Source organism: Chelon labrosus (assembly GCF_963514085.1).
Source record: "Chelon labrosus genome assembly, chromosome: 6".
Classification (NCBI taxonomy): Eukaryota; Metazoa; Chordata; class Actinopteri; order Mugiliformes; family Mugilidae; genus Chelon; species Chelon labrosus.
The window spans coordinates 19,063,905-19,085,665 of NC_140342.1; the positions used below are offsets into that span (position 1 = coordinate 19,063,905).

The 21,761-nt window shown below is 42.7% G+C and overlaps 1 protein-coding gene across 1 annotated transcript in view; it reads right to left on the bottom strand.

The window, feature by feature from the left end:
- The window catches only part of prkci (protein kinase C, iota), a 33,331-nt gene that overhangs the window by 10,872 nt on the left and 698 nt on the right, over positions 1-21,761 (bottom strand). The window contains exons 2-10 of the mRNA XM_084546671.1: positions 14,671-14,792; positions 9,824-9,913; positions 8,375-8,425; positions 7,485-7,570; positions 7,046-7,180; positions 6,824-6,878; positions 4,551-4,606; positions 3,362-3,535; positions 1,064-1,161 (exon numbers count right to left, since the gene is read on the bottom strand). Of these exons, the coding sequence (XP_084402797.1) occupies positions 1,064-1,161; positions 3,362-3,535; positions 4,551-4,606; positions 6,824-6,878; positions 7,046-7,180; positions 7,485-7,570; positions 8,375-8,425; positions 9,824-9,913; positions 14,671-14,792 (867 nt within the window). The remainder of the gene's footprint in view (positions 1-1,063; positions 1,162-3,361; positions 3,536-4,550; positions 4,607-6,823; positions 6,879-7,045; positions 7,181-7,484; positions 7,571-8,374; positions 8,426-9,823; positions 9,914-14,670; positions 14,793-21,761) is intronic.

The following is a 21,761-nucleotide window of genomic DNA, read 5'->3' on the forward strand; positions in this document are numbered from 1 at the left end:
GTCGGCAAAAATACGTTCAGTACTTGGCAAAATCGCCACAACTTTGAATTAAAGACAGAGGAAAATAAGATTGTGTATGTCTTGTACAAGTTGTGTAAAAAGTAATCCGAAAGTAATCAGATTACGTTACATGTTTTGGGTAATCCAATAGATTACGTTACTGATTACAAAATTTGCCATGTAATCTGTAATCAGTAATCGATTACATTTCAAAGTAATCTGACCCAACCCTGATTGTCACAAGATGAGTCAGTGTTATTTACTTCTCCTGTCAGTGGTTTTAATGTTGTGGCTGATTGCTGTATGCAGGACCTGTTGCCTTGGTAACCAAGAAAATGGAGAAGAAGCTTGTTCCGGACGTGTCTGTCAGGTTAGCCTTAGGTTGTCACGATACTGTCATAGAAGACAACTCTTTTTTTAATGAAACACTCCCCAGAAAATAAACCTATATGGACACAGACCCTTAGTCTTCTCGGATGAAACATGGCGCTTCAAGTTATATTCTGTGTCGGAGCACCTTATCCATATCTCCGTTTCCAGACAAGCCACACAAAACACATCCTGGTTCTGCCTCCTACACACCGTCCAATCTGACATATTTTCTCTGCTCTGCGTTTCAGTAAAAGTAACCATGGTTCAACGTTTACAACGTGAGCCGCTCAGTTCCTATGGTTCCTATAAAGGAATTCAGCTCAGCTGACTAGCATTTTAAAGGCGTATTTATAGTGGCTGACACAGCAGCGCACAGGTATAAACCCTTACAATGCCGTAAGCCACTTGGATAGGTTACGACTTTGCATCTGCGTAGATCTGACGCAGAAGCATAAAGCTGGCTTTAAGAAAAAAAAGCACGCGACAGAGGTCTGCTAAGCTTTCTAACTTCACTTTCAATATTTTTGACAGTTTATTTTCAATCCTGCCTCCAGGGATATCAGTTTTTTCACATACACAACAGCACTTCCAGGATCTGTACCCAGTCATTGTCGAACCAGTGGAGTTTCCATCAAAATCTCAGTTTTGTCCTTGAAGAAAGCATCGACTCATACGAGAGAAAAACTCCCACCTGCTTTCCGTCTGGAAACAGGAGTGAAGGCCGACCAGGAAGGGATGATTAGAGGCCTGCTCAAAGACGTGTTTTTCTGTTTGGACCCAGTCGATGTCCTGGAAGAGAAACACACAAAGACACGCCCACGTGTCAGTCAGCGGTAAAACCCTTGTATTTATAAAAGCTGAATAAGCACAGAGCTCCATCGACCGCGCTACCACGTTTGAGGTTCACTCATGTGTAAGGTGGGCAGCGGCAGAGAAAAAAAAAATAGGGCTGAGACAGTAGCAGCAGCAGGAGCGGACGTCTATCAATGGCCAGACGATAATATGTCTGGACACGGAGGCTGCTCACACTGACAGGGCAGGGACAGCAGAACACTTCACCATCGATCGCGAGGCACTTGTCAATTTGTCAATCACGCTAAGTGCGTCTAATCAAGGCTAACTACTCCTATTGCCGCCGGCCGTGCTGCTACATGTGTCGACGGGGATCAATTTTTTGACGACATGATGGTTTATCTACAGGGACTGTCAACTTAACTGTGAGTGTTTCAGACAAGACACACAAGATGGATGTTCGTTCGCATGAGACAAATGTCCTCTGTGCCATGAATAACAGCTCCCATTGATTGTGCTAATTATATTAATTATACATGGCAGAGAAGGGAGACTGATGACTTCACTATTAACTACCCGCACGTCTCAATGGAGGGAGGCATCTTGTTATTGTCACACTGTAGAGACAGTTTGGGATTCTGAACTGCAGATACAGTATACGCCTTTAAACCCTAAACACAGATGGTGGATCAGAATACATTAAGAGCTCAACAGCAAAATAACCGCAACTATTTTGATAAATGTCACTGACTGCGTTTACATGGTCTTTAGTATCCCGATTTTGAGGCTTATCCCGGCTTTGAGCATATCCGGGATATGGTGTTTACATGGAACACAGAGAAACCCAGTTATTCATATCCCCGTATACATGATAAATAACAGTATCCCGTTTTCCGATCGCTGCATCCTATCTGCGCATGCGTGTTTTACGTCTTTTTCAATGTTTTCCAACGCGACCTAACTTGTTCAACGGAGCGATGTGGAAAACCAGCGTCACGTAGCTTTTCCGCAACAGATTTGAATACATCAGCATTTCGGTGTTTTCTGCCATCTAAGCACGTCGTTATGTTTAGTTCTTTCATTACTTTAAGGGAAAATTCTGTCTCTTCGTTGCTCCAAAAGTGAGACGTTGTCGTTGCCGCCATGTTGTTTGTATATCTAGTGCGTCACTTGGCGTCACTCCCGCCTGCGCAGACAGTGGGCAGCCGTCAGAAATCGGGATAAGGTGTATACATGCTTCAGTATCCCGGCTTCTATCGGAGTACTCCAGGTAGCAAAGCCGGGTTTCTTGAAATCGGGAAATGGGCATATCCCGATTTCTGAATTCGGGATATGGTGTTTACATGGACAAACAAGAAAACGGGATACTTCAATATCCCGATTAAATTCGGGATACTAAAGACCATGTAAACGCAGTCACTTATTATCTCAATAAACCTTCCCTAATGTAAGTATTTATGCTAGTTTTGGATTTTGGACTCTTGGAAAGCCAAAACAATGTTAGATCTACACCGATCAGGCATAATATTACGACTATTATTGTGTAGGTCTCCCTTGTGCCTTGAAGGGGTGCCTGCCTTTGGGTCCTATGGGCCGAGGGATCGTCCCACAGGCACTTGATCAGTTTGGGATCTAGTGAATTTGGACGCCAGGTCAACACCTTGTGCTGTTCTTCATGTTTTTTTAGTTGTTTCTAAACTGTCCATCCTGCTGGGGATGGCTGTTGCCATCATGGAGTGTCATTGCTATGGGGTGGGGGTGCCTGGTCTGGTCTAGGTGGGTGGTACATGTCTAAGTAAGATCCACACGAATGCCAGGTCTAAAAGTTTCCCAGCAGAACACTGAATTGTCACAAGCTGGTCATAATGCTGTTTAGTTATCCTGTCAGTGGTTTTAATATTGTGGCTGATCAGTGTACTTTTTTCATATTGTCGGTATTGTTTGATTTCTTCCAGACTTATGTTTAGTGTACCAACCACCGAAACAAATTCTTTGTATGTGCGATCATAGAGTACGTGGCAATTAAGACGATTCTGAATCTATCAAAGGACGCAGATTTTGTTTTAATGGAGGATGTGGTGAATTTTTACACACTTTGTTTCCTTCTTATCTGGTTTTCCTAAAACAAATGTGTGTTTATTTAGCAAATATGTGAATTGTTTTTTGTTGTACTGTCTAAAAAAAAACTCTGGTTTACCTCATCGTCATTAACCAGCTCCTTCTTGACGACCTTCATGGCATAGATGCGCTCCGTCTTCTTCAGCTGCACCAGCAGCACCTTGGCGTAGCTGCCTCTGCCGATCACCCTCAGCAGATCGAAGTCAGCCAGGCCGAGGCTGGAGGACGACTTCCCCGTGTCTCTGCTCCGTGCCTGGGGAGCATTTAAGGAATGAAAGGGGAAAAACAGCGACAGGGAGAGAGCATGAAATACCACCATTCAAACAGAAAACAACATGATGTGATGAACATAAAGTCGACTCTGGGACAATTTGTCATGCATCATTTCAGCCCATCAACCTTCTTCGAGATTATTTTTTTTCCCCCTGAAATATTGAGAGAGCTGATGATTCGGTTCAAGCGAGGGGGAAGATTTCCTTTGGGTGGTTTTGTAAATGAGACTGCAACAGCTCAGAGCTCCACTTTTCAAGAATAAATCTCAGTAATGACTTTCTTGTCTTTATTAAATCCCATCATGCAGCCTCCATTCCATTAGACACTTGTTATATCGTAGTCCTACTCTGTAAACCTGACTCCCACCTCCACCATTTCCTCACCTATCGTCCTCCACCGTCCCTCCTCTCCTGTAATCAGTTCTGCAGAGAACCATTTCGACTACCTATCCATCTAACCTCCCTTCACGTGACAAGCCCCCATCCCCAGAGTCAGACATGGAACTGTAGATAAGATCATTTGGTTTGGCCTCTTTTATCTCTGTCTATCTGTGTCCAACTCAATCCATTCTTTATCCGTTTCCAGCTCTCCCGCTTCAACAATCCTCCCCACCAAACCCCAAACTACATCCCGAGCCATTAATCAGCCTCTGGTGTTAAGAGCCGTGATAAAGGGTTACTTTATTAGCTCCACCAAAGGAAATCAATACACACAGCAATGCGAGGGGTGCCTACGTCTGCAGGCTCTCTGTATCGCACATGCACAGCAGGTGAGAGAAGGATCACTAAAACGCACACGGCGGCAAAACAAGTAGACGGAAACTTGCTTCCAATTACAGGTGATCTTACGCTTTTTTTCCCCCGCTCTCACACAAGCGGCGCCGATGTCTGCCTCTAAATATACATATTATACGCGCACATATCCATCTAGTCAACATGACAAGTTGACAGACCATGAGTCGCAGATCGACGGCGTTTGAAAAAGATTTCTCTCACCTCTTTCTCTTCTCCATCGTAAGTCAAGCTTTCCCTGGAGTCTTTATTCTGAGGGCCTGGGAGAGCGGTGAATGTGACAGACAGAGTGACAGACAGACAGAAGGAGAGGGGGAGGAAAAATAATATAGGAGAGAAGAGGGAGAGAAAATAGGTGAGAGACAGTCACACGCTTTGTTCACAGCTCTGCAGCTCTGCCAGAGTCATTTCTCTCTGCCTGCTTAGGGAGAAAAGAAAATACTCAGTTTGTGTTTAACAATAAAGCAGAACCAGACTAGTGAATATTTCTCACATTATAAATAATTTAGGTGTAAAATTAGCGCTTTAAATAAAACATATATGCATTTAGAAAATAAAATTGCATGCCTGCGGTCCACAACACCCCAGGTGTCCTGTGAGTAGCCTCTCTTACAAAAAAACACAACGATGCTACACTCTCTTCTTCCAGTCAGCCTCTCAACCGCCTGACTGGACTTAAGTCTGCTGCTGTAGGTAAAACGCCAAAGCTACACAGAAGCACACAAGCTCCTGAGGTAAGTGTGTTTATTACTGATCGCAGGTATTTGGTGTTCTTTTAGTCTATAAATCCAAAGTGACACTTAAGCGGAGTTTATACCTCCGAGGGACATAGACGGCGTAACCTACGCATGCAGCCTGCGGCGGTGCGAGCCATTTATACTTGTACGCTCGCGCCGTAAAAACGCCACTCAAATGCTAGTCGGCGCTGTGTCTTTTTTTTTGCCAGTCGGGTTAATTTTTGTTTCTACTTCCTGCTGAAACTTTGCTGAAGACGAGTCATATAAATGTTTGCATCTCCAAACCTCAAAAAATCTATTCGAAAATTGCGGAGATGGGAGAAGCAGCCGGAAATACTAAAGTGGAAATATGCTTCTACCAAGCGGACCAATCACAGCTCTTGCGCTCTCCGTCGCAAAGTCACATTTCTGGGGAGTTGCACGTCGGTTGCGGCGCTAGGCTCTGCGCAGGGGTCTGTGTTGTCGACGTAGCCTCTCCATCAACTTAACATCGAAGTCCACAACACCTATTACAATGAACTGATCCTAATAACAAGTATTTCCTGTAAATCCAAAGGTACTGCTTAACCCTCTGAGCCACAGGTTTTCACTGTTGTCTAAAAACTCTTAGAACAAAACAATGAGCTACACTGTTGCACCGGATGACATGGCCTTTTAAAAATATTAGAGAAAATTAACGTGTGCATTTGAGGTTATAGAATATACTGGACAGTATATCTCATTTACTGCGTTTACATGGTCTTTAGTATCCCGAATTTAATCGGGATATTGAAGTATCCCGTTTTCGTGTTTGTCCATGTAAACACCATATCCCGAATTCAGAAATCGGGATATGCCCATTTCCCGATTTCAAGAAACCCGGCTTTGCTACCTGGAGTACTCCGATAGAAGCCGGGATACTGGAGCATGTATACACCTTATCCCGATTTCTGACGGCTGCCCACTGTCTGCGCAGGCGCGAGTGACGCCAAGTGACGCACTAGATATACAAACAACATGGCGGCAACGACAACGTCTCACTTTTGGAGCGACGAAGAGACAGAATTTTCCCTTAAAGTAATGAAAGAACCAAACATAACGACGTGTTCAGATGGCAGAAAACACCGACATGCTGATGTATTCAAATCTGTTGCGGAAAAGCTACGTGATGCTGGTTTTCCACCTCGCTCCGTTGAACAAGTTAGGTCGCGTTGGAAAACATTGAAAAAGACGTGAAACACGCATGCGCAGATAGGATGCAGCGATCGGAAAACGGGATACTGTTATTTATCATGTATACGGGGATATGAATAACCGGGTTTCTCTGTGTTCCATGTAAACACCATATCCCGGATATGCTCAAAGCCGGGATAAGCCTCAAAATCGGGATACTAAAGACCATGTAAACGCAGTCATTGTTGCAATGATAATAACATACATATGCGTAAAGCAGCGTAGTTAATCAAAAAAATTGAATCAAGAACTTGAAAAATATCCCTTTAGGCTTCATTTAGAACAGACATAAAAGCTGATTAATCACATGTAAACTCTGGACAAATATGCTATTTAATATTTAGACTGACTGACAGCTTTTACATTTATATGTCTGTTGAGTAGAAGAAGAACAAGAGGTTTATTGTCTGGACAGTTTGCCTCTCTGTGAATCCAAAATAAACTAACCTTTTTTTATTATGATGTTGTGGAAGCAATAACCTTTAACTGTGTTTGATTAGGATTTATTTGATTGTGTGTTTGTGTTACCTGGTTGTTCAGTCGGGTCTAAATGACTCGGCGGTTGGTCCGGCATTATTGGTTCCTAGACAATAACAGTCACCATTACAACCATTATAATAACCATTATAGTATAATTAGCACAGAAACAGAAAACAATTTTCCAGTGTGTGTGTGTGTGCGAGTCACGGATGCTAATGATCCACTTTGCGTCATCAAGCTAATGAACTTGACATTTGTTGCAGATCTCACCTGGATCGGCCTGCCACACTCCACTGTGACCATTTTATGACACTTTTTGTGTACCAGCAGTTTGCAGTTGATGCATTTGTAGCCTTGCCTTCCCAGACCCCAGATTCGGTCCGTACAGATGGCACAGTGGGCTCGCTGCTCGGAAGGGAAAAAAAAAAAATCATGATCATAAACAAGCCCACGTATGTTCCAAATAGATGATAACGAAGCAACAATGACTTCTGAAACGTCTCAAACCCAGAGACAAACCCCAACAGAGTCACTGTTACGCATCAACACAATCACTTCTGACCCACAGACAAACACAAATTACTCAAAGGAGGTCGATGTCTCTTTCCTCCTCTGATTACAAACAATTCAACCGCTATGCAAAAACACATTATATTACATTCTTAACGAACAGCCCAACGCTGCTAGAATATGGTATCATGTCTCTCACCCTGTTAAAGCGTTTGGCCTGAAAGGCGTGACCGCTGGCGTAGTAAAGTTTCCTCCAGCGCCGCGCTCCACGACGATATATCGACTCTGCGGAGAGGAAAAACAAGTGTTGAGTCGCTCTTTTGAATGATGCCTATAAAATGTGTCACCCGTATGGAGGTTTGTCGCTTCAATAAATGTAATCAGGGTCGATATTATGGTATTATAATTTAGTTTCTATCAAGTAATGTCAACTAATTAAAGCAATATCTACATAAATAGCTGTAAGATCCGAGGTTTTAGACATCAACCTACTAAACTGATCTCTAAATTTACAGAAAGTCGTGCACCACCATCAGTAGTTTCTGTTTAACTGTGTAAAAAGCCAAAATACCCGACATCCTTTCAGTTCTATACAAGCTGATATAATGTTGACATTCTTTCTAGACATCACATTTAACAAACTCAAATGTCTAATCATCCTATATTTAAGTTTCGCCCACGTTCACTCCTCAAGTCTGGAGTTTCAGAACGGGTCATTCACAGTATTAATTAGTTCTGGAAAACAAATTCCTCTAACTACAGACGAGTACTGAGTACTTAAGGGACATGAGTCATGCGAGTTTCAAGTGTACACCCCCCTACTGGTGTCCCGACTAAAAACCTAAACTCCCTCTAGTCATTTAGACGTGAAGACGCTAACAGGATGAGTGGTGAAACGTCTTCAAGAAAACTCAAACGACTCCGGTTTCCTTTGTTTTCGGATGTTCCTTATTCGAAGCCATATGTTTAATCAATTGTTATTTTTAAATCCTCCACAAAGAAGGGGTTCTCTCAACTGATCGGAAAGCTTTCCTTGGGTGTCAGGTGTCAAAATCAGATAAAACCAAAGGAGGAAGAGGTTGAACTCACTGTCTTCTCCTGGACATGGCATGCCAGGTTTCTCTGGTATACATGGGAACACTGCAAAGTAAAACAGAGAGAGACATCATTAGCTGTGAAAGACACTTCATCTTAAAAGACAGGCAAGTCTGACAGCATTCATGTGAGGATGTTTGTATGCTGCTGCTGCTGCTGCTGCTGCTGCGTACATCTCACTTCCTCAGCAGAGAAGACAACCTGCTGCAGAAACCTATAGCCTCGGGGCGGTTCGTGATGAATTTCACTCGCGCTGTTTGCATGACAGAGTGAGCGTGTTTGTGCGCGCAACTTCCATAGAGGTGGGAAAAGACGCAATCTTACAGACGTCGACGAGAGATAGAAAGATTGAACTCGACCAGGGGTGTTGTGAGTCAGAGGCGAGGCATGGGCTACAGCCGGCGAGCTCCCTAACGAGTAGACCTGGCGGCGCCCCGCAGCACCGTCACATCCTCTTCTTGACCCCACCCCCCTGTTCTTCCTATGCCGTCACACTGGCATCCACGGCACCACTGACCCGTCACCTCTGATTTGATTAAAACTTTACATTAACCACATCCGCCCCGTCCTCGCTACCCCCAGGTTACATACGGAAACACACAGAGCCTGTCAATCAAATGCCCCCCCCCCTCGAACGCAGCATCCGAGTTAGCCCTGACCTCTGGATTTGTGAAGTTGCACGACGGTTTGTCAAGTAGGATAAGCTCAGACGGGGGAAGCGATCTAGCTCAAGGGCCCACAGACAGACATCGACAGTGGAGGGAGCGCGGTTTTCACAGGTCAGTGGAGCATTAACCATATGTTTTGATGCTTCTCTGTTGTGTAGAGTGTCTAACCGTCTGTGACCAGAAATAAACAGAAAAGTAAACCCACAAAGAGACATGAAACGGAAGCTACAACCAACCAGACTGATGGTGAACCACATATAAATGTATATTATATGTAAAGCTACATCCTGTATGCTGATTAAGTGAACTAAATGAAAAGGTACAGTTGCTTAATCTACACAACAAAAAGTAAACGTTAAATTCTGTCAGGTTTCACTAGGCCAGATAAATATGTAATACTTCGTCTCCTTCTAATATTAGCAGATCAATTACAAGTACTGGCAGGATGCTAACTACTTAAAAGTCAAGGTTTGTGACTGCCAAAAATGAAGATCTGTGCTGGCACTGCTTGCCGGCTATGATCTCGGGCCTGTGGTCTGGTTTACTGTAGCTCAGTGACGCTGCCAGCTTCACTTGTCGTAAAGAAACGAGTGGATCGACACGAGAGCAAAAAAAGTCAAAAATAACCGGCGTCCTGTCAGGGTTAAGAAACTCGGCTGCTTCGACATCTTCCTGGCTACAAGCGCACACAAGAATATCCCGCGTGTCACATGCTGAAACTGAACAGTACATGTTATGAATAAGGGTCTTGTTTGAAGAGAGCAGCAAGGCTCACCGTGGATAATGAGCTCCGAGTCTTTGTTGAGTTCATAGAGGCGCAGAGCTTCCTCCAGTTCCAGCTGAGACGACACGGTGCAGGGGTCACCTAGCAGCGAAGGAGAAACCAGATGTCATTCAACACATTTCTGAATGCAACAAACCCAGTTACTAGGAGAAATCAGATGAAATGGAAACCATTCACTTTGTCTTTATCAGATTTGTTACAGAAAAACCCGTAGCCTCTAGATTGTATCCCGTACAGCCCCATCTTATTTAGGTACATTACTGAAATAAGACAGCCTGAGGATAACATTAATCAGCTTTATGTCAGAACATCTGGACTGACAGCGTGTTTAGAGGAATGACAATAATGACAGAGCGGTGTTGAGTCATAAAATGTGTCTTAGCTTTATAAATATCTAATTTATTTATTTTTTTTGTCCTATTCACACGGTACTAGTATTACCTGGGGACGTCTTGTAACTTTAAATAACTGTGGAGTTTGTCTGTTATCTTAATCTTGTGCAAATTTCTGTGGTCACTTATGGTGTTACTGTATATTTTCTGCCTCTTTCTTGCTTTAAAAGGCTAGGTTCTTCAAGACGCCCTCCGTGGTCTCTAAATTCGTAGATAACCCAGCTGCAATACACTGTTGGAGAGGATGTGGAGTGGTTGGCGACCGCTCACACATATTTTGGGACTGCCCACTGATGCTTTCCTTTTTGGAAGGGGGTAAAGAGCGAGATAGATAAAGTTCTGGGAATTAATATACTATTCACCCCCCAAGTCAGTTTCTTTTCGATCCAAAAGCACTTGTTACATATACTCTTGATGACTGCTCGGAAAACGGTGACAATAAAACGGACGAATCCACAGCCGCCTACAGTGACGCAGTGGAAACAGAAGCTGAGGGAGGTGTATGGAAGGGAGGCTTTAACTGCTCAATTGGCCTTTGGCTAAGCCCCGCCCCCCTTAGTTACTGTTGCTACGTCCGACATTCTCTTCTGGGCTGTGGTTTTCTGGTTATCTATAAGGCTCTGGTATCAACATGGCTTATGCTGTGACAGCTCTTCCTGCTGAACTTTTGTCAAACTTTTATAAAGCAGCAAATAAAGTGTCCGATAGAAGTAGGCAAAAGGGGGCTGCAATATGCGTTCGAAGGCTATATTCAGGACATACAAGTGAAACGCAACGAACAACAAGGCATCCAAACAGAGGCCAAAGCATACCGTCAGTCAAAAAATGAACCACCGCATATCCTATTAATCGAGACGGAGGCTGGGACTGACAATATCAAGGAGCAACACTGTTCATGCAAAGCTGGGTACGTCTCTATTCACTTCTATAATCGTTATTACGAAGCAAACGGACTAACGTTACGCACGTATAACGTTGTATTTTTTCAGCGTGTGCTAGCGTATCAACAACTATGCAACTTAAGCTGTAACGGTGATGTCTTTAACCATATTAAACATTAAACATTTAACCATATTTTTGATAAACTACGACAGTATAGCCTGCCGAGACCGAAAATATGAGACGCCTGCGTTAAAGTCAATGGAGCGCTGTGAAAAAGTGTCGGACCCCTGTGGGAGCTGTGATTGGCTGTGATTGGTCAATCTACATTCTAGGGTGTGGCTTAGCCAAAGGTGAATTACAATTAAGGTCTGATGTTTTTGTGAGGAGGTGGCTACCTATAGCAAGGTACCTCTCTAACTGAGGGGAACCCCACAATATGCTGGAATGTCTTAACTGTCCACTTATTTATTTATTATTTTTTCACTTATTAGTATTATTCAGCTTTCTGGGGCCCAATGGTTTTTTTGGGGGGTTTTTTTTCTTGTCTTTAGCACTGTCATACATAATTTGTGATGTTGTCAAGGAACGTTTGTACTGTGTTTCTCGTTAATAAAAAAAAAAAGTTAAAAAAAAAAAAAGTATGGAGGCTCCGGTGACGATTACAAATTAAAGTTTGGGTGCAAATTCAGGAGGATGTCTACACAGTATTGAGATCCATACAAGTAAGATTTGGACGGATGGATGGAAGACATGCATGAGTCTGATAACATCTGTCAAGGTGGAGCGTATTTAAATGCAGCCAGGTAGTTCGTGAGAGAGCTGTTGGTTCAACTGGGTTTTCATTTCGGAGGCAGTTTCTATTATTTTGACAACCCCATTTAATCAGTGGGTTAGGCTATGTAACATTTATTAATTCATACGGTTTAACAGCACCACAAACTACATCCTTTCTTACGCTGTTTCAACATAAACTGACTCCCAATGCATTCGTCTTCACTGGTGTACCCAATAAACTGGCAACCGAGCTCATTTAAAGCCTTGTTAGCTCTCTAGAATGATCAACCAGGTTTCTTGTTCACAGCAAGAGACGAACAACAAGCAGGTTAATTTTAAACATAACCAACAAGAAGACGAGCAAACAAAGTAGAAATAATTATGTTCTACAAATACATCGCGTTGCCAAGTTTTCAGAGCAAAGAGCGAAAAAAGGCGGGTTAGACGCAACGGCAGCATGACATTTAAAAAAAAAAAAAAAAATTTCAGTCTTAACCTTGTAGGTGTGATATGAAATGCAATACGTGAACTTTCAAGTCAACATTGAATAAAGCGCGTGGGCACGAGCACGAGCGCGAGCGGGGGAAGACTGCAGCAGTCGATGCTGCCATTTCAAACCGCTTCCTTTTTAATTGTACATGAATATTTGCACCACGATCAATAATTAAAATGCCACTCAGACACAGAACTAATTATTTCCTTATCATTAACGGGAAAAGTCGGGTGACACCGTGACACTCGAGGGGAGGCAGTGTGAGCTGACACTCAGACCGCCGATTCTATATTTAGCCCTACCTTACTAATCGCAAAGACAAATTACTGGTAGTATAAATAGCACGAGAACTGAAACTATGACACACGCCGTATATTTAATACGATACCAAATACTGGAAGTTGATGTTTAACTAGTGGGAGGACTGTGACAATGGCACAAGGTTAACGCTATGACTGTTTTGGTTTCAGGATGAGGTGTCATGATTTTGAGCGAACAAAAGGAACAGAGGACACGGTTTTATCATCAATATCAATCGTGAATGTTTTCAGTTAATTAAATAATTGTTTGGAACGGTTGAAAAAGAAATTCAATCACAAGCTCCTGGAGCTGAAGGTCATATCTCTAAAAGCTTGTATCCACAGACCGCAGATCTTTATATTTGAGAGGCTGTTATCAACCATCAATTATCTGACCATTTGTTTCATTCATCTATACAGCAAATACAACATGTGATGTTTATGGTTCCAATTAAATTAATTTCACTGTGGACTTTACTTCATTAATCAATTAATCGTTCCAGTGTTCCACATTAATTGCCCGGAGTATGACGGACCGCCGGTCGAATTTGCTCGGCCGTGGTCTAATTGACTAGAAATAGTTTTAAAACTTTGTGGTAGTGTTGTTGTTTTGTCCCTGTGGTCCAAGAAAACATCTTTCCCCACGAGTTCGACCTCACTCTCCCGCCGTATCCGATATATATATTTTAAGGATTTTAACTTGTCTCCGAGTCAGACATGCGCACATCAATGCTGCTATCATATTCTATAAGTTAGCGCATTTGGGGAAAACGCTGCATTCATTCAATATTAACATAAGTTCCTAAAGATGTTAAGATATTAAGTGCTTGTTTTATTAGACAAAACCCAAAGATACTGAATTTCTCACCAACTTACTTGTCTTCCTGTCAATGAATAGCTTTTAATACACAGAGTTGTGCTCTGTTTTACTCCAGGGATGGTTTTCAGTGTGCAGCCAGCTCATTTTTTCTTCAAGAACACACCCTACAGGTGGTGTACTGCACTCACAACTGTGGCCTGTGACTAAATTATGACTCTTAAAGAGGTGTGTGTGTGTTTACGGCTTATATAACTTCACGTGTGCAGCAATATTATCCCAGAGAAAATATTAAAAAGCTGCTTAACAGTTTGCGATGCTTTAAAGTGAAATTAAATGATTGTTTTATAGGAAAACACAATTCAAAATGAGTGCTTGGTATTAGATTACTCCCAGGTACGACTTCTAATTATAAAGATAATGACTCGAGTTCACAATGAACAGCTGTATGCGTGTTGTTTCCATGGACGGGGCAGCAGGAGAGACGGCCAGCACCCAGCAGAGTACTTAGTAACGATCATCTGGTAGCCTTTCTTTCTCACACAGGCTAATGACTGCTAGTGTGGGTGGCGACCAGTGTGAGCTGATCTGAGTCTAATGAGTTTGGGCATGCTGACCTTATCCTGAGCAGAACGACGTGATGGCTCCATCTTTCCAGTGACACCATTACTGCTGCCTGACTAACTGGCTGACAAGGGACTGAACCGGGGCGCTGTGCACTTTATGGACTGACGAGACAAGACTGAGCGTTACTGTCAAGTGACAAGTGTGTGTCTATGTGGGCAAGACGCAACCAGTGACTTTTAAATTTAACTGTGTTATCATCAACTTGATTTTTCTTTGATATACATATTCAGTCTGCATTATAAATAATAATGTGCTCCTCTCCTACAACCCATTAAGTAGGGCTGCGCATCACTACAGATCTCCTGAATGTGCACAAGGTCCCGATTCATATTTCCTGCTTTTTCAACCCAAAATGCTGCCACTTGTCACTTTTCAAGCGCTCACAGTTGGAGCTTCTGTCATGTATTTGATCTCCCTCTCATATGCACGAATCTCGCTTCGAGATTTATGAGAGGATGCAAGAAACTACACATATTTAAGAGCTGATCCAAGGTTTTTTGTAAATTCATATCTATATATTTTATAACCCTACCCCGAGCATAACGACAACATACCTTCCTCGTCGATCCACTTCATGGTAAAGAGCTGGTCGTTGTCCATCGAGCACATGTCCCTCACCTCCCCGTAAAGGCCCTCGTACGAGATGGACGGTTCAAAATGTGTGATCATGATGTCCCTGCAGAAAAGGAGGAAGAAGAATTTTTATCTCACAAGCCCTTATGCTGGATAAGTATCGGTGCAGACTCAACAATGTTTTCAGTTCAATCTGTCTGACATAGTTTCAAAGTGACAGGACTATAACCCAGTGCATAACACCACACAGAAATCCTTCCTCTGACATCAGTGCATTGAGGATTAGATACTGTTAGCTTAGAGCAAAGCAACTCTGGGTCCAGTTCAGCAAATAAACTGATTTGACGATAGGAAGAGAGAGAGAGCTGTGGTATCTGGCTCAAAGATGTTCGATCGAGCATCTTGCAGCTGATCCTGTAAGTTGATCGATTGGATTGAGCACCTCGGAACCACGACCCTGTCACCATTTACCTCCTTTCCATCCCCAGACTTTTGATAAATACTGACCACTGCAGACCAGACGCACCTCACAAGAGCTGCAGTTTTGGAGACGATCTGACTCACTTGGCTAGCCATCAGAATTATGAATTACCTATTGACGGGTGCTATAATAAAGAAATAATCCATGTTATCCACTTCACACGAACAGTGGTCATAATGTTATGGGTGATCTGTGTTTATAGACACACATACACTGACAACAAACAGTTCTGTTATTCAAGAAACTGGTGGGCATTACCTCAAACGATTTTAATGTTTACTGAAATAGCACAAGTAATAAATAAGAGTTTCTACTAAAAGCAAACCAATATCAAGAAAGGCTTCGTAGACATCAAAAGATATTAATTAGATGGTGTTACTGGGGCTGAAACGGACCATTTGATCAGTTATATATATATATTTTTTTTAATTTACTGTTTTATTCCCAAAGTCCAAATAGACGTCAACATTTTGTCTGGCTAACAGTAAAAAAACACATCTATTTAGTTAATTATTACACTAAACAGAGAGTAAAAACAAAACTTCATAACCGTTAGATCAATAAATCAGTGCTCGTTACTCCTTAACATTTGGTTAAAACCCTCTCCTCCTCCTCCTCCTCCTCCTCTCGCTCGTTGATGCAGTCAAAGAAAAACTCTGTAGAGTGACAGCCTGATGCAGAGAAAAGAGGAGGGAGAGAGAGCGCTCTGCTGCATGTGAGTCACCGTCTTGCAGTCTGTCACATTTGTGCATTCATCTGTACAGCATGACTGTGGGTGTGAGAAAGAGAGCAAAAAAAAAAAAAAAAAACACACAAGAGCAAGAAGGACTGCAAAAGAGTGAGACAGAGAGACGCAAAACGAAAACAGAATGAATCACGGGGCGATGCTGGTTTTATTTGTGTGACGGCCGCTGCGGTGAAAGTTTAATTTTCCACCAGCGGACGCCTTAAAGCAGAAAAAAAAAAAACACACTTTCTGCTCTTAATCCACAACTACATCGCTGTCTGCTTCATCTGCTCACACACACGCTCAAACATTAAGAGATGGGGGTAAGGACTGCAGAGCATCTACCCCCTGTGGAAGGATCATTTGTCCTTCATATTTTCACGGCAGGGGCAGGATTGATGTCGCCTGCTCCCGACGCCCCGGTCAGAGCTCCTCTATCGGGTTTACGACCCAAACGTGGAGGGATGTAGAAGCTTTTACAGATGTGCAGGCGACAGACGGGCGTCTATATGTGCGGGATAAGGAACAAGACGGGAGACAGAACAGGGGGGAAAAAATGAGGGGAGTAGAGCAAACAGATGGGGGGGTGATGTGTAAAAGCTGCCACCCGGGTCCGTAACCCACAAGGACAAAGACCTTACACCTTTTACTAGCATCGTCAAAGATGGAAAGAGTTTTTCCCATCAACCTGCGAGCTGATAAAACCCTTGGGAGTAAGCAACGCACATCTTCTCAAGGACATCTACGGTACACGTCCAAGGACAGCATGGGGTGTGCGGGGTCAGCGTGGGGTCGATTCTTGACAGGAGCAAACACACATAAATATATACGACAGGTCGTGATATATCCAGTTGCGCATTAATGCCGAGCATCATGGCGCAGCTTCCGCGCAGCAGGTATTAAACTGTCTGGACTGAAAACCGCAGATCAGGAATGAGTAGAGCGAGAACACACTATGCTAGGAGACAGCCTAATGCCTCCAACCTCCCTCTATTTTCTCACCCTCTTCCTCCATCCTGCTGCTGTTAATCATTCTTGTGAGAAGGGGAGGAGGGGGGGAGGAGGAAAAAGCTGGCAACTACACTCCTACAGTGATCTCTCCTCCAGGACCGGCACGGCAGATCTACTTCCTCCTAAAGCCCTGATAACATCAAGGAGATCGAGAGCGGGAACGAACACACCAACACCAAACAGTCACTTCAGTTCCCACGGACCGGCAGGTAGACGGCCGGAGCGGCGCTTTTAAGCACTTTAACTGCGTCACTTGTAACTGGACCTGACCTGTGGGTGTTCATTAAACGCCACGTCTCTCTGCTCTAGTTAAAGTTTAGCCACGTCTCAGGTGCTCTAAACAACATCCTCATTAACACAGATCGGGAAACCGACTAGAATGTGATTAAACACTAAAAGCAGGGCAGTAAAATACTTGCTGCTGTATAACAGAGCTGCTGCGACAGATTTTTGACCATTTTTTTGACAAGAAATTGATGGAAAATTATTCCGATAATCATTTTATCAAGTATAAATGCCAAATTCTTGAATAGGAGGATTTTCTTCAGAGCTGAAATGATTAATGAATGAAATGATTTACTGCTTTTGAGGAAGAATGGCAACAATTCACACTTTTGTTGTTATTATATTACAGTTATATTAGTATTTCAGACCATTGTGGAGACAAAACAAGCAATATGAACGTCACTTCTGGCTCTGAGAAATAATAATAAAAAACATTATTAACAATTTTCTGATATATTGCAAACAAAACAATTAACTATTTTAGAAAATATACCAACAGACTGACGATAACTGCTGCACTAATTAGCTTTTCCCTAGACATTTATATAATTTTAATAACAGACATAAATAGTTAATTTTGGTTTTAGACAGCTGGCCAGAAAAAAAAAACACACGAAAAGGCATCAGATTCGAGCATTTCCTCTATTTTTCTTTCTACTATTTACATTAAACCTGAAAATAAAATAAATCAACAGATGACGTATTGTAATCATTAGCCGCAGCTGTTCTGCTTCGTAATCTCAGCACCGCTTTACACAACATAATAATCACCAGAGCTGGAGCGATTACACATTTTTGATTATCAGTTTAGCACTTCCAAGTCATTTCTCAAGAAACATTATTCTTAGCCATAATTTCCCTCGTTTTACTCACATTTTCATCAATGAATAAAAATGATTGATTGCTCCTGTCGAATAATAATCGCACTGAAGATAAACCGAGACCGTATCTCCCTCAGCTGATTATCAAGCAGCTGTTTGATGATTTATTTTCTCCTTATTCTGATTTGCAAACTGCATTTTAATTCATTAATAACTACGCCACGTAAGCAAACAGATAAATGTATAAGTCATGGACTAGTAGTTAGAGAAGTAGGGTTGAGACTGCTCAAGGTGAACGGACGAAAAGCAGAGAACAAATCAGTATCTTGTGATATAACCGCTTTTAAAGGGGCTCTTGAGAAATTAATAAAACATACCGACTCAAACTAGCTCGGTGAAATGCGCGAGACAAAATGAATTGAGCTCAGTGTGACTAAGAAGCAGAAGTATTGTGTAGTGAGCGACTCAGAGTTCATCGCTGGTGAGAAAAAGGGAGGAAGCGGCATTCCACACAGACCTGGCATTCCTCCGCTCTGTGGCGTCATACCGAACGACTAAATTAAAGGAGGAGGAGGAGGAGGAGGAGGAGGAGGGAAGCGCTGGCCTATGCTCCTGGCATCTTAACTGCCGTGAGTAGTTACTCCGCAGCCCCATCTGCCCAGCGTGAAGCCATTCGTCACCGGTGAGCGCTCAAGCAGGGAAGAAGGGTCAGGGTGCCTCTCTGGGCTTCCGTGCGCACCGAAGACCATCCATCTCTCGGTCTCAGCTGCCACACGTGCCCCCTGCAACACCTTCATACGACCAGAGAATCATACGCAAACGCAGACCCACTCTAACGCCTAAATTAAAACTACTACGCAGTAAAGCAAATGCAGAAATGAACAAGCAGGCAGTAATCTTCCCAGTTTGGCCCCAGTAAGGTCAAGTTGAACGAAGTACAGCTCTGCTCTAGTCTAGTCTGCAGGATGCTGCGGTCTCCAGGCAACACAACCCACCCGCAGTGCTAAACAGGAAGGAGACCAGCAGCTCCTCACGGCACAACATCGCCAAGCGAACGCACCCTTGCCGAGCGCGAGGACAAGGTCACTCATAACGGCGGGCAGATGTGCAAACGCCAGAGCCGTACTACGCTACAAGACGTGTGGACGTTGCAACACAGGCAACAGATAAGACGCATTTTCACCAGCAGTCGAGATCTGAGGCACTCATTAGCTACAACCAAGAGCGGAGATGTGTGTTGGCGTATAAATGGGCGGGTGACTTTGTGGTTCAGTGCTTGAGGGAGCTTTCAGAGCAAAAAAAGTAAACAGCAGGACGAGGAACGCTTCCCGTATTTTAAACAAAGCCGAGCCTCCAAGCAGTGATGCAGATGGCAGAGTCTTTTAAAAAAAAAAAAAAAAAAGAAGAGCGACTCCTTTCAGAAGAGTAAAATAACTGAGCTGCTCCGTCAAGCCGGAATAATCCCGGTTTCCTGCCAAACGACATGCTTTAACCCAGGAATCCTGAAGATCATCTCATGAATGGGAGGCAGGGTTGGCAACTCCACAAAACGCTGACGTCGTGGCAGTGACACACGGAAATGTATGTTGTTGTTGATGTTATTTTTAGCTGTGTGTATAGCTGGAGTATACACAGCTCAGCCCTCGTACAAATAATCATTTTCTTTAGAAACAGAAAGTTGTAAATTTGTGTCACGATAAAGGACAGACGTTCAAAACGCACAAACGATTAGAAAGATATTTGATTAAAAACCCAACCCAACCAAGAGGAACATTTTGGAAAGTTACAAAAGGAAGAAAATACTCAATTTAATACACACAAATATGACTATTATTAATAATTATTGCTCATAGCAAAACACAACCTAAAAGACTTTCGCAACATCTACTGATAAAACATTTAGGAATCATTGTGATGGTGGTCACATGTTCTCAGAGGTGGTACAAACATTTTAACTACTTAAATGTGACGTATATATTATTAGAAACTGACAAGATATTACATACAGCTGTAACAAAAGCCTGATAAATAATTATTTGACGCAGATCCATACGCTCTACTTTTATACGAGGTATCCAACTATCACACATTACCACAGTTCACAGTATCAGTGTGAGTTTCTAGTCATGTGGTCACGAGCGTTCGCAGCCCTCTTCCACAGACCATCGGCCTGAATGAGAACAAGATGAGCCAGTGACAGGCTGAGACCGCTACAGGCTGACACCAGTCTGCTGACGCTGGCACCGACTGACAGCAGACACGCAAATAGCGGGGAACAGACTCGGAAAGGAAACTACACTGAAGACGGATAAGTTGAGACGTAACCACGGAGTGAAATCATCGAACGTTATTGTTTCTTAAAGGTTTAAACGATGGCTTAAAACAAACAAATGCTGCTTTTAGAAACTAAAACGTCAAACAGATTATTTAATTAATTAACACTTTCAACTTTTAATCACTGAAATTGGCTGTTGCGGTGTTTAGGTGAAGAGAAAACTGGAGATTCTCGGGCCTTAATCTCACATCTTGGAGGGCTCCTGCGTTCAAATCAATCGGTGTACTATTACACATGACAAACAAAAAGATGCAAATACAGTCATTTGTGAAGTGGAACCAGCTACTTTCGCTTTACGAATCATAATAAAAGGTTATAAAACAATGAGGAAACAGCTCCAACTTGAGGCTACTCCCTGATCTAAAATATTGATTTGTTATTGTGCGTCCATCTCACCCTCCTAACTCGTGTAGGAAAAAAAAAAAAAACGATAAGACCATTATATTGGGCTCATTCTCCTGTAACATAGCTGACATTCCTCAGCAATGTTGTCATAAATACTTCAGATGACATCGAATGAACGACAGACATTACACGTTTTCCTGAGGTGTGTCACGCTGCCAGTGACAGATACAACAGGTCTGGCTGAGGCAACTTGCACTACATGTTTTTCAAGTCTTGGGTCATCCTCTGATCGCCGACTCCATCAACCACAGAGAGAGAGAGAGAAAGGAGCAGGGAGTGCCATGGAAACGGCGATCAATGATTTACATCGACACTTTCGAGCGCAAAAAACTGAACTCTTGCTGCCTCCCTTAATTTGTGTGACAAAAAAAAAAACCCAAAGCACTGACGTCTCACACACGGCGATCACGCACCGACGGCGCTTGAATTATGTGTTGCTCAGAACAACAGAAAATCAATCACCGCAGTAACAATATGTGAAATATCTGTGACACAATTTTTCCCAGCTTCATACAATTGAAACTCTATTATCTTGGAGGAATGGACTTATAGCTGTCAACAGATTAATGAATAATTCAAATAACTTGAGTAGATAACAAGAACCTACTTAGGACAACAAACCAGTGAGCAAACAGACTCCAGCACCACACTGTCAATATATACAAAGGTTATAAGAGCTACAGCAGTTTAAAGTTTTGCTTTCATTATTAATACAGAATAATTTCTGACTTTCAGGATGGCACCAGTTTTATCAAGTGGTAGGACTAAATAATAACTTAAATTGTCTTATCACACCAGCTCACCATTGACACTAACGCTACCTGTCCTGATTTCCACTTGCCATACTGCCTAACCCTCCATGCCATAACATCAAAACGACCAATGTGAAATAAAAGCAAGCCAATCAATAAAAACATGTTAAATCCCTCCCAGCTTGTGATGATACTCAACTCAGCTAGCAAACTGTTAGCTAGCCGAGTTGACTAACTAGCTCCAAAAAGCTATCA